At 39.2% G+C, this 16,624-nt stretch overlaps 1 protein-coding gene across 1 annotated transcript in view; it reads right to left on the bottom strand.

The window, feature by feature from the left end:
- LOC139717080 (S phase cyclin A-associated protein in the endoplasmic reticulum-like) overlaps positions 1-14,263 on the bottom strand; it is a 51,573-nt gene extending 37,310 nt beyond the window's left edge. The window contains 4 exon segments of the mRNA XM_071628588.1: positions 214-372; positions 2,057-2,184; positions 3,480-3,606; positions 13,947-14,263. Of these exon segments, the coding sequence (XP_071484689.1) occupies positions 214-372; positions 2,057-2,184; positions 3,480-3,606; positions 13,947-14,096 (564 nt within the window). The 5' untranslated portion in view covers positions 14,097-14,263.
- Positions 14,264-16,624: the final 2,361 nt, after the last annotated feature.

The following is a 16,624-nucleotide window of genomic DNA, read 5'->3' as shown; positions in this document are numbered from 1 at the left end:
TTGATGAAGCACACTATTTGTCACTGTCAACAATGTCACGGCCGACTTGAACATGGTGCAGAACTGCACTTTAGAAAGTGACAAGAAAATTCTGATGTGACAGTGCTCATCTGATGATCAGGAACCGCTTTAGCAGGAACACCAGTTAAACAGGAGAAAAGTTTTCTCTCTCAACCCCTCGAGATTACGTAGAGTCCACTGTACCACACTAACCTTGCACTCGACTATGCTCTCGTCCACCTCACACGTCTGGTAGATTTCATCCACTGCCCTCTGCAGGTTGTCAAAGAGGAATGCCCAGTATCGAGCTCGTAGGTCCACCTTCTTAGCAGCCTTCTTACGGTTGGGGGTCATCGCTCGCTCACTTTTCTCCTGTCGTGTGAGTAATCCAGTGTAAACAGAAAACACTTCAGCTCACGGCATATCATTAAGAAAGTCAGTCTCCCCAGTAGCAATACTAGCAAGCTTTTTAGATCTGCGACGTCAATCCTGTGACACGGCTATTAGGCAAAAATGTTGTTTCACACATACGCAAGGCAGCTGTTCCCATTTTACAACCAGGGAGGAGGTGTGCCACAAACATTAGCATTGCAGATGTATCTTTAAAAGCTTGCTACTTACAAAACTGACCGATCAATGTATGAATGCAATAATGGTTAAACTAAAAGATCAACAAATATTTGATCAATATGGTACCAAGTAAAAGAAGTTCTAGAGTAAACGTAAGCAGCATTTTATGATACAGAAACTGGTGATTTCCTGGTCATAGTGTGATGGCGTTGTATCATAAAAGACTACTCCCGTAAATGGTTGCACTTTGTTTTCTTTGCAAGTTTCCATGTTTTGTTTTTCTAAAGAGCATGATGTAAATATAACAGTCCTTGAAAGAGTACACTGCACAGTCTAAAATCCCAGCAGGTCTATTCATAGCATATCTTTCCCCATGGAAACACCATCTAGGCAGTGTTTTCTCAGCTGAAACAAACTTCCTTAGACTTAACGTTGCTATCTTACAACAGCATTGTATAAATATCCACACAAAGGATATCTACACACATTATCAGTCACTTTGTGATAACATAAATATGTGTTTGCTTGTACTCTGTAATATCTGATTCTGGTTCAAAGTTGGGATATGGATGGTGCACTGAAGATCAGTCGTATCTGCACTAGCATTTGTTGAATATCGATGCTAGAACAATGGGAAATGATAATGTGCCAGCTGGTTTGAATTTGTTTATTTTTCATCATTGTTGAAAAGAGGAAGTGAAACAAGAACAAGATTTCTATTGAAAAATTGAGAAGCACTATGAATGCGGTGTTCATGCAGATCAGCCTTTAACCTCTCCAAGTCTCTATGTGCTAGTACCCACAGCTGAACATGATATATACAACTATTTCATTAGCTTTTTATTGACTGTCATCTGCAAATAAAACAGACCAAGAAGAGTTAGACAAAAAGTAGCAATAAAAGTGTTCAACATGACAGCAAGCATGATACAGATACAATTACCAGAATTCCACAGTTCTTATTTCATGTCGATAAGTGTCTGGAAAAGGTGCTTATCAATGGAGAAAAGACATTCGTCACCAGATTGGCTGTAGGATCATTTACACACACTGAAAAATTGTGATACGAATCGTGATTTGGATCACGCTTGTTTTGTATTCTTGGTCACACGTACATTTGCAAAAACAAAATTAAGATCCAAATTGCAACAGTTCCAGTGAGGCCTAGCTGTACAAGGGCAAGTCTCGGGGATTGACGTGACTTTGTCCAGCATGCACCTTGCTTTACGGGATGTAAAACAAACACATTTCACACCACAAGTAATCGCTACTCTTTCGGAAATGTCCCACTAATAGTTTATATGTGGATTACAATTTTAATCTCACTGATGGTCGCAACTATTATGTCCACACACATTTAAAAAAAGGAAATGTTTTTTTTTTATCACCATTTGAATCACAACGCAAATAATAGCGACCATCAATGGCTGTGTGAATGGGTCTTATGTGGCAAACATGTTATAGTGACGGTGAAGGTAGCTTTTACCTGGGTATCCCCACAGCTGGAAGATGCCTTCTGCTCTCGGGGCGACTCCAGCATCGAATGTGGTTTCTTCCTCACCTTGGTCAGCCCTTGGGCATGCTGCTTCCTGCTCCTCCGCTTTGTCATTTCATCTATGGTAGCATTAAAAAAATAATAAATGAATAAATCCTTATACACTTGGATTACAATATGCAGATGTTGTGCAATTTGCAGCTCTGATATATACTGAACTCACTAAAATTGTGAGACCGAGTTAATCTGCTGGACTGCATTGCCCAGAGAAAGCACTTATGACCTCACATTTACACAGGTACATACATTGATAGACATATTGTATAGATGGACACATATTGTATACAAAATAAACACATTTTTATGTGACGTTTTTCATTAGGTTTAGAGTGTTTACACTATATCTTATGCATGATAAAATGACACATAAAATATACTACCTGTATCTTTTATCTACTGTATCTTTACTGCCTGAGTTCTTGTAGATAGTATGAGATGAGTGGCTCTTCACCTAACCACTGCTCACCAAGATTTGAATAGGATTAACTAGTCAACAAAGGAAGTATTATAATCAAATTAGCTGAGGCAGAGTCAAACATCTCTTATGTTTTATACCGGTATTCTATTATATAGTCAGACATATTTGGAATAAAAAAATACACTGTTGTCATCTTCTGTCAGATTCTTTTTTAGGCACATGGTTTTTCCTTCACTACATTGGACTTACATACAAAAGGGAAAATATTGTACTGTATTACATTATGTACATTATACCAAGTGTAAGTTTGCTTTATAGTCAAGCCATTTCCGTCAAATATGGCATACATTTTTGCTGTAAAAGGATATGTTTTTGTTTCTGCCATTATGTGAGTGTTTCAAAGATGCAGATTGCTATAGCACAGAAGAATCAGTCACTTCAACAGAAAGTGAAATTTGATACTACAGCTTTGCCATTTATTTTCCTTGCTTTAACACAGCTAATAAGCAAGCATCTCTGTGTATCAATGTAACAATAAGGCTTAGTTTATTGCTCTGAATATATAAAAATCTGGTCAAAGAATCATTACAATGAACAAGGCACAAATCCTACAGCTTTCAGTTCCCCAAAAAACATAAATCATACACTACTATTAAAAAGAGTATCATACTGCCTTCAGAGCAAAGCATGATTTTCAGCATTTTTGTTTCTTTTTTTTTTTACCCCGACTTAACCAGGTAAATCATAAAATGAACACGTAATTATAAACACTCACTGAAAGTAAAAAAAAAACACACACGTGACACACAAACACAAATACAGACACAGACACAGACAAAGACAGACATAAACATAACACAAACACAAACACAAACACGAACATAAACGCCTCATTCGTACTACAGGGTGTGTATACAAAATACCAAACAAGCTTACCATCATTATTGTCGCTGTCATCACTCTCCACGGGGACGTTCCATGTGACGAGGTTGCGAGCCATTCGCCCCTCCTCCTTCACTAGTCTCCGTACCTTGTCATAGCTGGTGGATCTTTGGTAGGCTCCCTACACCAAACAAGATTTCATTTATTCCAGAGTGCTTATTCCATCCAGAAAGTCATTAGCAGGAAAGGACACGACATAGACATTGAAGCATTTCAGAATGAAAATCATAAATCTATATCTGCCATGCTCCCTGCTCACAACTGGCTGCCCATAGATGTCTACAACTATAAAATGTAGCTGCCTGAGATACACGTGTTGTGATGTTGATTCGGTCTATGCGATTCAAATATCTGGGTACCATACATCGCAGCTTCTTCTCACAAAAATCAAAATCTTCATTCATTGCCAAAGGTTCTGTTTCTCTCCATAGAAGACCTTTGGTGTGCACCTGTTCACACTTGCTGGAAGCCAACAGTCACACTGGGGTAGCTTACAAAACTGTTAATCCATAAACCTCAAACATGGTCATAAGAATGAACACATACACTGCATCCACAAAAAGGTATCCAAGAGTATCAAATAGCACTCCAAGTCTGGCACAGAGTGCGAACTTCTCATTGATTACTCCCTCCACCTGAGAGCACTTTCTACGACAGAACTGGCGCACACCAAGCCATGTTGGCCTCACCCAAGGAAATACTGAGGGAAGATGTCATGTACCCTGCACGCTGCTGGTATACTGCAATGGCAGGAAGTAAGGAAAGCAGAGCGAACACACAAGTGGAAGCTAAAGAGTCTCCGAGATCAGTTTTCGAGGTACGGAGAAGGAAGTGAGATATAATGAGCTTCGGAAAGTTTCCTTCCTGTACACCAACTATAAATCTTTACTGACTATCACAATAAACATATTTCAAAGCTCTCGCTTCCAGTTTCAATACGACTAAATCCTTTTGTTTTAAGCTCATCTTTGTTCTTTCCATACATATATCCAAGTACTTTCTTGTTTCTTCTGAAGATATGACAGGTCAAAGTTTATCAGATTCATGGCTTTTATAGCCATCTCCATCATCTGATGCTTTAAGAGTTCATTATTATGCACTGTTCGCTGGTATTTTTTTTTTTTTGGGGGGGGGGAGGGGGGGTCCTCCTTGGTTCTTTGTCATCCAACAGTGCTATTATACACTGGACACAGTGCTTTAATAGAGAACTCCTTTCTGTCTTTCTGTAGACTTCAGGTGTAATATCACTGGGTCATTACGAGTCGCCTTTAGTAAACCATGAAAGAGATCATCTTTGCATACAACTATTCCTTGTGTACAATTTCCGATGACCATATCACTGGCTTACCACTTTGCACTTTGCCAGAAGTGATAATCAGTACCAAGCAGGGACCCATTACCCTGCACAGATGCTCAGCACCTCTCCCAAAACATGCGACCTCAGCCTCCCACTTATCTGCAATGTTCTACATATAACTATCTGAGAGACAGAGCTTGTTCCCTTTCTGGAGAGGGTACGGTATACTCACATTACACATTTGACTTTCATGTGACACGACTGCGGGAGGAAACGAAAACCACAGACTTTAATAGTTGCAGAGCTTGCTGCAGCCAGTTGCCCTGTAGATTAACACGACCATACACACACAGTCTTTCTGAGCCTGGTATATCGACAAGTTACATCTTTCTCTTGTAAGATGTGTTTGTTTGCACACCACCTTTGCACAACGCTATGAAGCAAGTACCACATCCAATTTGTCAAAATTCTGTTTTTGTGGAAAGACTGGTTGATGTGCATGGACTGCATTGATCTTCCAGGCACATATTATGAACAAGTGTAAATACAATGTACAATGTATGCGATGCATTGTACATCTACACGTATGCCTTTTTGCATCAAGATTTTGTTCTAGATACAGTAGTATAATATATTGATAACACAATTTCCGACATAAGCATGTTCGGTTTACACTCATGCACAGTACTATGGTTGGGCTTGCTAATGTGAACTTTTACCAAAAGTTTCATTTTGTTTTTTCTTTGAAGACACTCTAAAGACACATCAAGGTCAAGTTTTCTTTATAATCAACTACACTTGTACTTTGTCATGATCCATTCTTCGACATTTGTCAGGATTCTATCTTGTCATTATGATTTTTCCTTTTTTCTAAGTCCATAACCTCACCAACCCTGCAGTCTCATTTTAAACAGATTAATGCAAAATTATACACACTCAGTAAATAGCAAAGCCCAAACCATATCAGAGATGAGTATTGCCCTATTTGATTCAACGTACACTGTACAAACATTATACATCTGTATGTTAACTGTTAAAACCTGACCTTTGATCAAAACCACTAAAATTTGATTTACAAGGCAGGAAAGTACACTGAAGCATGATCAGCTTCCATAAGCTTCAACAGCAACAGCAAAAACAATGGGGCACATCATGTAACTCAAAAGCACATACGCAAATCACATTTAAATTGGTCCGTACATGACACTAAATTTCAATTCAAAACACAGACCCTACACCGAAGACTAATGTAAAACACGATATATTCACAGCATGAAATTTTTCGTAATTGGAGCCGACGGCCTTCTTCGCAGCATGAAATTTTCGTGAATTGCCACTGGCATTCGATGCATATAGTGTAGATAAAAACTTTTGTGTGCATTTTAATTTCGCGCATCTTGGCTCTAGCGAAATTCGCAAAATTAAAATGCACGCAAACATTCCTCGTTTTACAGTACATTATAGACAATCTGTCACTGTGATTTTGGAGAACAATGTACAATTTACATTCATACTGTGAACTTGTAGGTATGGAGTGAGTATGTACATTAACAGTATGTTATCAGTTGTGGATTTTTACAGCAATGCTAAACATGTTGTGACATGTTATTACTAATTCAGGTTCAATTTGAAAACAAAACTTTAATACAGCGAACATAGCACACGTTAATATATTTCCAAGGTATCACATAAAAAACTAGAAAAGCACTCTGAGAGCGCAGACCTCCACCAAGCATGCAGCTTATTTCCACCACTGATCTTGTTCTTCCATAGAGATATCATACGTACACACAGCATCGGTGCTGAAAGTCGCAAGATTTCCCAATATAAATGCCTTTGTTACATCATAAACCCTCAGCTGCACGGCGCGCCTCGCCCCAACAGAAACTAGAGCACGCACTTTAGTGTGCGCAGGCAAACCTCAAATACGCGCAGCCTGAACTCCCAAGTTCATTGACCCTACCTGCCAAAATATCAAAAATCCTTCATAAATTCCCCCAAAATTCTCGAATCATTACCAAACGTTAATCGTTTGTTACTTGTGTCATTCTCAACCTTTCCTGCAAGTTTCATCCCAATCCGTTAAATACTTTTTGAGTTATTTTGCACACGGACAAACAAACGAACGAACGAATGAACAAACCAACGGTAACGAAAACATAACCTCCTCAGGACCCACGATCATGAAACTTTTTTACTGAACAGCTAAAAAATGTAAAACACAAGTTTTACTGAACACCTTTCACATTACACATACATACTCTATCGATTAAACCACAGCATTTACCCCGTACTCACACAAAATGTTACACTATTTCACTGCATTTCAGCTATCAGAATACCATGGATTGATGTTACTGCAGGGTAATCAGTATATTAGACCTTATACCTGGCATGATACAACAAGTGTATTCAGCATTGTAGAGATCTACATTGTATCCCAACACACATTATATTACTCACTTCATCATCTCCAATCTCTGCATCAGGTTTGGCTTCGGGATTTGCTTCTGCCATTCTATCTCTCCACAGCAAGTTGTCAACTTAGTTATAAATCCACACTAGCCACCAACTCATCCCCAGTTTACACTCGATGGGAATCACTGAGACCAAAATCAAAGACGATGATACTGCACTGACGTGTATAATCCGTCATGTATTCCTCACAAATTCCAGCACCCCTCTGGTAGAGAACATGGAGGAGAAACGTCCAGCAGCGAGTCACTTGCCCAATTTACCCAAGCGGGATAAAAATAGGAGGCCAGTCACATACTCGTGGTGCACAGCCTGCACCTTGACTCCAATAATATACACAGTGTGGTGCATGCAAACGTAAACAAACAAAGTGGAACCATCACCAGGCTGGGCAAGAGGAAAAAAAAAAAGGAGACAGCCATCAAGATTTTGGGCAAAGTTCAAAGCTCAATTCAGAGCATTTTCAGTTTCGCATAGTAACATGTAGCACAAACACTAAAACTGTCTGGTGGGTGCAAAGTACGACCAGATCAAATTCCCTGCAAACCTGTAATCCTGTTCTACAGTGTACATGTAGGTGTACTATCTGAAAAGACTTCCTAATCCACGAAAGGAGGAAACACTCAGAGCTTATTGACATATTTAGATGAGAGTGAATGCCTGACACACACAATTGGGTTGTTGTTGTTCTTGGTTTTTTGTTTTTTGTTTTTTTTTTGGGGGGGGGGGGGGGGAGGAGAGAGGGGGGTTCTGTCAACTTTAGTAGGTAAAGCTGCACTTACTGGAATGTAAATTTACCGCTGCAATGGTATGTCCAATCATGTATGGCAGCTTACATGCTCAAAGTTCCAAACACTTCTGCCAGAGTGCTGGTGTCAATCGCCATGGTTACAGACTTTGACCCTTCAAAGTCACATCATGATGTTGCTACATGATTTTATCAATTCAAGCGCTTGATGAACCAAATACAAAACTGGCTCCATAGCAAGGAAAATTCATGAGGCATTCCATAGTACTCACTCACTTCCATGACAGTACCTAGTAAATCCCGGACACCTATTCTTTGGATGCACTGATCCATGAACACAAACATACACACACACACCAGTCAGCGCACTGTTTGAGTGTCAGTCCTTCTCTGAGTTCTGACTGCCATCTGGCAGATAGTGTACACAAGTTCTTTACCAAGACATCAGCACAATTTCAAAAGATACAGCACTTTTGATACATTATATGCATGTGACAGGTCACATTTTACCTCTATCACTGGTAACCTTGTAGAAATTATACTATCCCCGAGTACTAGTCAATTGTACACACTGTACATGTACTGTACATACACTGTAGTTGTATACATGTGCAAATGTACAGTGTATATCAATTTACACTGTGATCATCTTTTTTAAATCTTTTTATGACAATTATTGATCTTGAAGAGCTACATTGACACTGCACTTGTATCTATCCCATTAAAGAAACATACTAGGTAAGTGCAATGCCTATATTGTAATATAGGGCAATGTTTGAAAGAATATAGACACAATGTACAATTGTACATACTGTACACATATCAAAATAATACATTTTGATCAAACATTTCAAAGTTTGGGTGATTCTATCTTGATTTTTTTTTCAGGATTTAGTGTTTTTCTACACTTCAGATTGAGATGTATTATTCATTGACTGGTGAGATTTGATATTAGAATCCTGCCTTTAATGTGATCATTTCCTATTGAAGATTATTCCACGAGGCAGGTTGCTTTGTTTACATTGGTTATCAGTTCTCCCAGCACTCACTATCTGTGTGTACAGCCTATCATGGTCTTCATCTCAGTAAATAGAGGTAAATTCAAAATTGGAATCAGACAAGTGAGCTTTTCCTGTTCAAGACTACCCTGGCAGACGTTGCAAATGTGTGACATGTTCAATTCATGAAATAGTTTCTATCCAGAAAGCAATGAAAAGTTAGAAATTTTGTATCACACAATTTAAAGATCTAGTGCACATTGGTTTGTTTTTTGTTTTTGTTTTTTAATGGCTCACAGGAGCTGCTGAAATTTGATATCATACAACATGACTAATGAAAGCATTGGTAACATTTCAGTCTACTGGTACACCTGTAGATGACAGGTGAGGGAAGGTAGACTAAAAATATACAGGTCTCATAACATCAGTTATTCAACAATTTCAAAACTCTGGTCAAAAGAGAATTTACTATAATTTAAAATCAGAAATATTCACTGCATGAGATTTTCACAAGTTGGAGCCAACGGCCTTTTATGCAACAGAAATTTTCACAAATTGCCACTAGCATTCAATGCATAGTGCAGACAAAAACTTTCAAGTGCATTTTGATTTAACAAATCTTGGCTCCAGTTTGCATAATTCACAAAATTTCTGGTCTTACAGTATTAGTCTAAAATCTGAATTACGTTTATGGTACATGTATTTCACCAGCAGTGTATAAGTAAGCCTGTAATTGAGTGAGAATAGAGCATATTTTAGAATTTTGTTTTTGTCTCTTTTGTCTACGGTTTTTAAATGTTGGGACATTATTAAAAGCCAAAGTCAGATGGACCATGCCCATAGACTCACAGCATAACTGAAAGCAGTACAAAACTATTGTCAAAGAAGAAACAACTGTTACTCTGTATCTACACAGTACATTGTAACATGTAACATGTAACATTACAACATCACTCACTCTCTGGCACATTGCTCGATTTCTGATAATATCTGTATACTGCTCCACAAACCTCAACAATGAATTGAAGAGCTTGACAGCAAACATTGCTGATCACTATGTTTTGCATGCTTACAAATTTGGTGATCACTAAAATGTAAACATAGGTCATTTATCTTGCTAATTTACATTGTGCCTTACGATTCAATACCAGTCAGATTCATACTCTTTCACATGCACATATACACTTGACAATTCATTCACTGTAATTCCCTCTCCCATACAAACGTAAACACACCTGTATGCATGCATGTGTACTGTACATTTAACACAATGTATGTAAAGCTCACAAATGTGGACTGCGATCCAGAAGAGGTTACATGAGGAAACGGAACAGTGTATCCTCCAAACTTTGCCACGGTAGGAAGATACAGAAAAATACTTGACTAAAGATGCCCTCTCTCTCCAAAAGAGAAAATGTCATCTCTGGGACAAATTACAGAAAATCAAGAAGTAGCCATGATCATATGACATACAGAGAAGTAAGCAATGATCTTCATAAACGTAGTATGACATGCCAACTTCAGAAAGCCCATGAAGATCACCTCATCAGTAGTAATGGCTCTAATCTGAGAGGATTTTGGACCTATGTTAATTAGAAGAGGAAATCTAGGACTGGCACATGTATAGGGACTTGTAATCAATGGTGATGGTTCCCCTCTACAAACAGATGAGAAAAACATTGAACAGCTACTTTACAAAAGGATTCACATCTGTAAGAATCCAGCTGATCTGCCAGCATTGACTGGATTACATCTCCATGGTACCACAATCAGTAAATGTGACAGTAAACTCTAGGGCTTTTTACACTTGTAAATTTTTGCTTAGCCCCGGACCAACGGTGGGGCTAAGGGGGGGCCTTAGCCCCACCGTTGGTACGGGACTATCATTAGCCCACTTTCTGTTTACACTCGTTTTTGCCAAAGTGGGCTAGCCCCACCGATAGTACGGTACTATCTGGCCCTGCAAAATAGCAGGGGTTAGCACCACAATTGCGGTGCTAGCACCGCAATTGCGGTGCCAAGCAAGTGAGTGTAAACAGAACGAAAAAATAATCCTGGGCTAAGCGACGGAGACGAAGTCCGACCCTCACTGACCAATCAGAAACGAGGTAATCAAGTGCTGCCGGTGCGTGTGTGTACGTGTACAGTACACAGCGTAATTATGAAAATTCATGTGGTTTGGAAAGTCCGGGGCTAAGAAATACGAGTGTAAAAAGGTCAGTTTTCTCCTTAGCCCCGGACAAGAGATAGTACGGGACTAATTGGCGAGTGTAAAAAGCTGAAAAAATTGGTACGGGACTAACGATAGTCCTGGGTCAGAGAAAGTCCGGGGTTAAGAAACACAAGTGTAAAAAGCCCTTCTGTGGTTGTGGAAAAGAGGCTCCAGAACCTGAATGGAAATGAATCAGCTGGCCCTGACAACCTACTGTACATCCTAGACTTCTAAAAGAAATATGCAAGGAAATAGCAGAACCTTTCTCAGTCTTGTTCAAAAAGTCACTGGAGAAGGAAACATTCCCAGAGGATTGGAAGCTAGGAAATGTTACTCCGATCTACAAGAAAGGCAGCAGAAAAGCAGTCTGTAACTAAAAGCCAGTCAAATTAACATCAGTTGTTGGAAAGATGCTTGAAAGCATTGTCAGGGATGTCTTGATAAAGTATAGATGCTTTGATATGAATGATCCACTCACTGACTGCCAACGTGACTTCGTGATTGGAAAATCATTCAATCAATCATAAACTTTTGTGGGCAATGGAAGAGTGAACCAGGATACTCGATGATAATCAATCTATTGACATTCTGTATCTGGACTTCTGAAAGGTTTTTGACGCCATTCCACATGAAATCTTGGATCTTGAATGTTGGACTGAAGCTGTCTTTTCTAAAGGAAAGAAACACAGAGTTATAAATGGAGTGACATCATCAAGGACTGAAGTGCAGAGTGGGATACAAGGGAGCATCCTTGGTCCCATCCTGATAAAGATCAACAAACTCCCAAAGGAAGTTACCTCTAGGATTCTTCTCTTTGCAGACAACACCAAACTGTACAGAGCAGTGCACAGTGCGGACAAATCTTTGGCATGGCACTATAGTCTGATCTGGAAAACTTCGCCCAGTGGGCCAAGAAGTGGCATCTATCTTTCAACCAAACTCCAAAGTAAAATGCTCTGTTTTACATCTGGGAAGAAACAACACAAAAGAAGAATGCCCCTTGGAAGCAATTATACCGCTAAACTAAAGGAAGCCACCCTTGAAAGAGACCTAGTTGTATAGGGTTGCTGGTAGACATCCAGCTTAATTCCACAAACGTAATCAGAGATACACTGTATAGTAAACAAAGCTAACCAACTCCATGGAATTATCAGATGTACAGGGTATGTACAGATACCTTCAGTCGACTGAACAGTAAGACACTACCCTTACTGTTCACCACATTAGTACTACCACACTTGGAGTAGAGAAGGTATACAGGAGAGCAATGAAATGGGGCTTACAATAACATGGGTGAGCTACCTTATCACCTGTATTCACCTCTCTTATCGGGCCTCTGGAAAGACACAATTTAGTCTTGTGATGCCCTCCCACTTTCAGCAAGCTTCTACTGTGTGTCAAACTTAAATACCTTGACTTCTTTATTGCAGTATTGACTGCTACTGTTTGAGAAAATTATTCTGCAGAGTATGTGAATCTGGCCCCATTTCATAAAAAGTTGATATGATAGCAACTCTTGCTGGAATGGCAATTGTCATAGTAATGACAAGAATCCAGCTTCCTGATTGGCTGTTGCTATGTGAAGTTGCCATTCCAGCAAGAGCTGCCATCTTAACATCTTTTATGAAATGGGGCCCTGCTGTACTTCTTTGACAAGAATGCATCAACTTCTGACTTGAATCTGTTAACTGTAGTTGCTTCCACAGCTGACTTTGGTAGCATATTCCAGGGAGAGTATTACACAAAATAAACTGAAAATTCTTGACCTACACTCTGATACTGTCTATAGCCATAGAGAAGGAGAGATGATGACATCACAGTGTTCTTTTTTAAGATTGTCAAAGGAATAAAATAGCAAGACTGGATCCTATACCTAGCCATTTCTTCACTCTGTCAAATAAAAACACCCACACTCGTGCATCATGGACACCTCCGCCTCCTCAACCTCAAGATTTTCCAGGAAAGGTCTCGTATTAATTCAAGAAAATGCTTCTAACTATAGTAACCTAATAGTAACCGAGTAAATTTAGTGTCTGATGAAAAAAGAACAGCCTTCCTCAAGAAGTAGTGCTCTAGTTGATTCTAAACACGTATCTCTACTAGATCCATCGACATGTTCTAAAGCAAGATTGGATGGGAGATTACTGTGGCCTGATCAGTTTACATTAATACCCTTCCCTGATCAAAACATCCAATACAATCTCCCTCGTGCATGTCATCATTAACATTTAACCTGTTAGACATCTAACCGGGTTGACGTGTCTGTTGAATATTCTACATGGCTGAAGAAAAGACCATTGATCACACACGTACAGTGTACCAGTACTAGCTAAGTAGGACCCCTATACGTACCTCTCTTTGTATTCACGTAATTCAGATTTATGATGACTAGCACTAGGAGCGATCAACATTGCAGTGTTGGGTATCTTTTTCCATCAGTCTCAATAGCTCTCATTGCAGATGAACAGTGCAGTGCAAGGTGCATAAGCTAGGGTAGGTGCACACACAAATTACTAACTAACACTGCACTGCACTGCTGAACAGTGTTGACAGTTGTTCAATCGTGGGCTGGGACATTCATCGCATAATTTAGGTCACAGTATGAGCCCAAATTTAACAGTCCTGAGCATCACAGATCAAGGTAGTCTCAGTGAAGAACATATATCGTATATGGACTTCGAATAAACGTGTAAACCAGGCACGGAATATAAGCAGAATACCGGCAATTTACCTTGAAATGTGATATTTTCGATCGTCCCACTGAATCCCGAGAAGACCCGTTTGCAGCGCAGTCAGAGGGAGAGGCGCCGTTGATGGAGGAGGCAGAGCGCTGACCCTGCCTACTATTCCCCGACGACCGACGCCTGCGGGAGTCGCTCATTTTCAAGCCAGAATGTCAGGTTTTAGTTGGAAATGATGTCAACTCTAAAGCAAAATAAGGTTGTTAAAGACAAAAGCTGCCGCGAGAGAGCTTTCCAGTCCCGGTAATGACGGCATCAAGATGTAGTTACAACGAATTCTACGATAAATTCCCACTTTCTGTTTACATGGAAAGTGATGTGAATTCGTGATATGTTTCAAAATGAACAGAGAGGGCGCCGTTTCTAACATTTTCACAGAGCCTTGGTTGAAGGCTCTGAATTTTCACAGATGAGAGAAGAGCCATTCAGTCTCAATTGGCTGGACCATGGGGGTGCTTAGATGTTTGTGACCAAACTGTGACCAAACACCATCGTCTTATCAATTATTGGCAATTATCGTTAAAGGGACTGTACAGTACTGGTTGAGGTGGGGATTCATGTTTTGAACATTTCTAAGTGAGATAATGAAAAGCCTCTTATGAAATCTGAAAGAACATGTAATTTTAAGAAGAATTCAACGTTTATTTGATGAAAATTGGTTTTCAAATGGCTGAGATATCCAAAAAAGTGCTAAAAGCTAAATCCTCACCTCGACCAGAACTGTACACACCCTTTAAGTACATGTTTATCACATTATTGTTTATTGCCAGACAAGACCAACGCTAAAAGTCAGAGTTTTGGTTCATGCTTACAATGTATGCAACCATGTTTGTTTGTTTCATTGTTTCATTTCCATCTGAGGAGATGGCTGGATAGCCCATATTCAGCTGCAATAGCTGGTCTTCCATTGGGTCCAGTTGGATGTGAGGTGGGACCACTTCACCGGGTTAAACCAAGGAGGTACTATTGCCTAGTACCTCCTTGGTTAGACACCCTGCTCTTTGCGATGAATGAATGAAGCGGGATCTTTTACGTGCATGAGTTGTCACTCTATCATACACGGGACCTCCATTTTAGGTCCTATCCGAGGGACAGAGTGTTTTGCCTCTTGCTAGAGGGGACGGTATGCTTACACACAACATTGCTCAGTCCAGACTCGGGTTCGAACCCGGGCCGCGTGATCGTGAGGCAGACGCGCTACCGACTGACATTCTCGGAAAGAAGCCTTTTTTTTTTTTCTTATCAACTGATTAAACCCGGAATAAGCACCACTTTACGGAATTCCATGGATCCGCTACTGTTATAGGTCTATCTATCTATCTATCTATTTATCTATCTGTCTATCTATCTATTTATTTATCTATCTAGTATATCTATCTATCTGAGAAATGGTATTCATAAACATACATGTAATATATTATATCTATATTTATCTGTCTATCTATATATATCTATCTATCTACTCTATCTATCTATCTATCTATACTTATCTGTCTATCTACTTATCTATCTTTCTATCTATCTAAGAAATGATATCTATAAACATACATGTCATACAATATATCATGTAATCATGAAAAAATAATTTCATTATGCACATTCAATATGTGTGCATTTATGTAGGCCTTGTGTGACATCGTTTACTAAGTAAGTTCTTTCGTTACTTTCGATTTGCATTTATTTTGATGATGTAAATCATAACAACTCCATTAATGTATCATACACACGGACAAATTAAAGTGGTTTGAGAGTATGAAAAAAAAAAAATGTTTTCCGGAGTTTCAAGGAGTCCTCAGCACTTTCTACGAGAGAAAGTGATATGACAATGATTGGAGCACCAAAATACATAACGGTATGTAGGCCTATCTGCACATTGAAGTTTATCACAATTTAGATGTGCAAACACAAATATCAGTCCTTGAACCTTTATAGTGAAGTCTTGATGATCCCAATATTATGGGCAGCTCCTTAAAGGTACAGTTCACCTTTGGAAGTAGAGCGGATTTCAAACATCTTCAAGATATCACATTGATGCATATAGGTTTGTTGTACCACAAAACATCCTACCATAAAAAATTTTCGCCATAAAGCCTAAAATATAAGGAGATATCAGTATTTTCTCAATAAACCGTAACTGTAGACGGTTTAGTCTGGAAACTACTATTGTTCACATTATGTATATTTAACAATACTTAACATCAATTTTACTGATTCAATTTTGTACAGTGTTTTTTTTTCTATCCCTAACTCATATTTTAAAACTATTCTAAAGCACTAATGCTGGGTTTTTGTTTCATCTGCAAATGGTAAATTAAGCCTTTAAGGGAGCGCTCCAGGGATGTTGGAAATGACTTGTGAGTGAGAGGTGGTATGATGAAACAAAAACTATACCTTTTATACTTTAGCTCTAATTATGATAGGAGTGCAATGTGCGCAGGTGCAAGCAAAAATATACGGCACAAACAAACAGACAAACATGCCAATTATTTGCTGAAAGCGTGTCCACCAATAGTATAGTAACGCATCCATCGTGGATACACTGCGATAATTAGGTATAAGCAGGGAGGTGAAGAGTTCCACCTCCCTGGTATAAGTGACGAGAGAACCGCGATGCCTTCTATCCCCCCCCCCCCCCCCACATACACACACATGCACACACAAATAAACA

This window comes from Diadema antillarum, unplaced genomic scaffold (assembly GCF_040938485.1).
Source record: "Diadema antillarum isolate AM-2024a unplaced genomic scaffold, OU_Dant_1.0 scf00000071, whole genome shotgun sequence".
Lineage (NCBI taxonomy): Eukaryota > Metazoa > Echinodermata > Echinoidea > Diadematoida > Diadematidae > Diadema > Diadema antillarum.
This window is presented reverse-complemented; position numbering and strand designations above follow the sequence as displayed.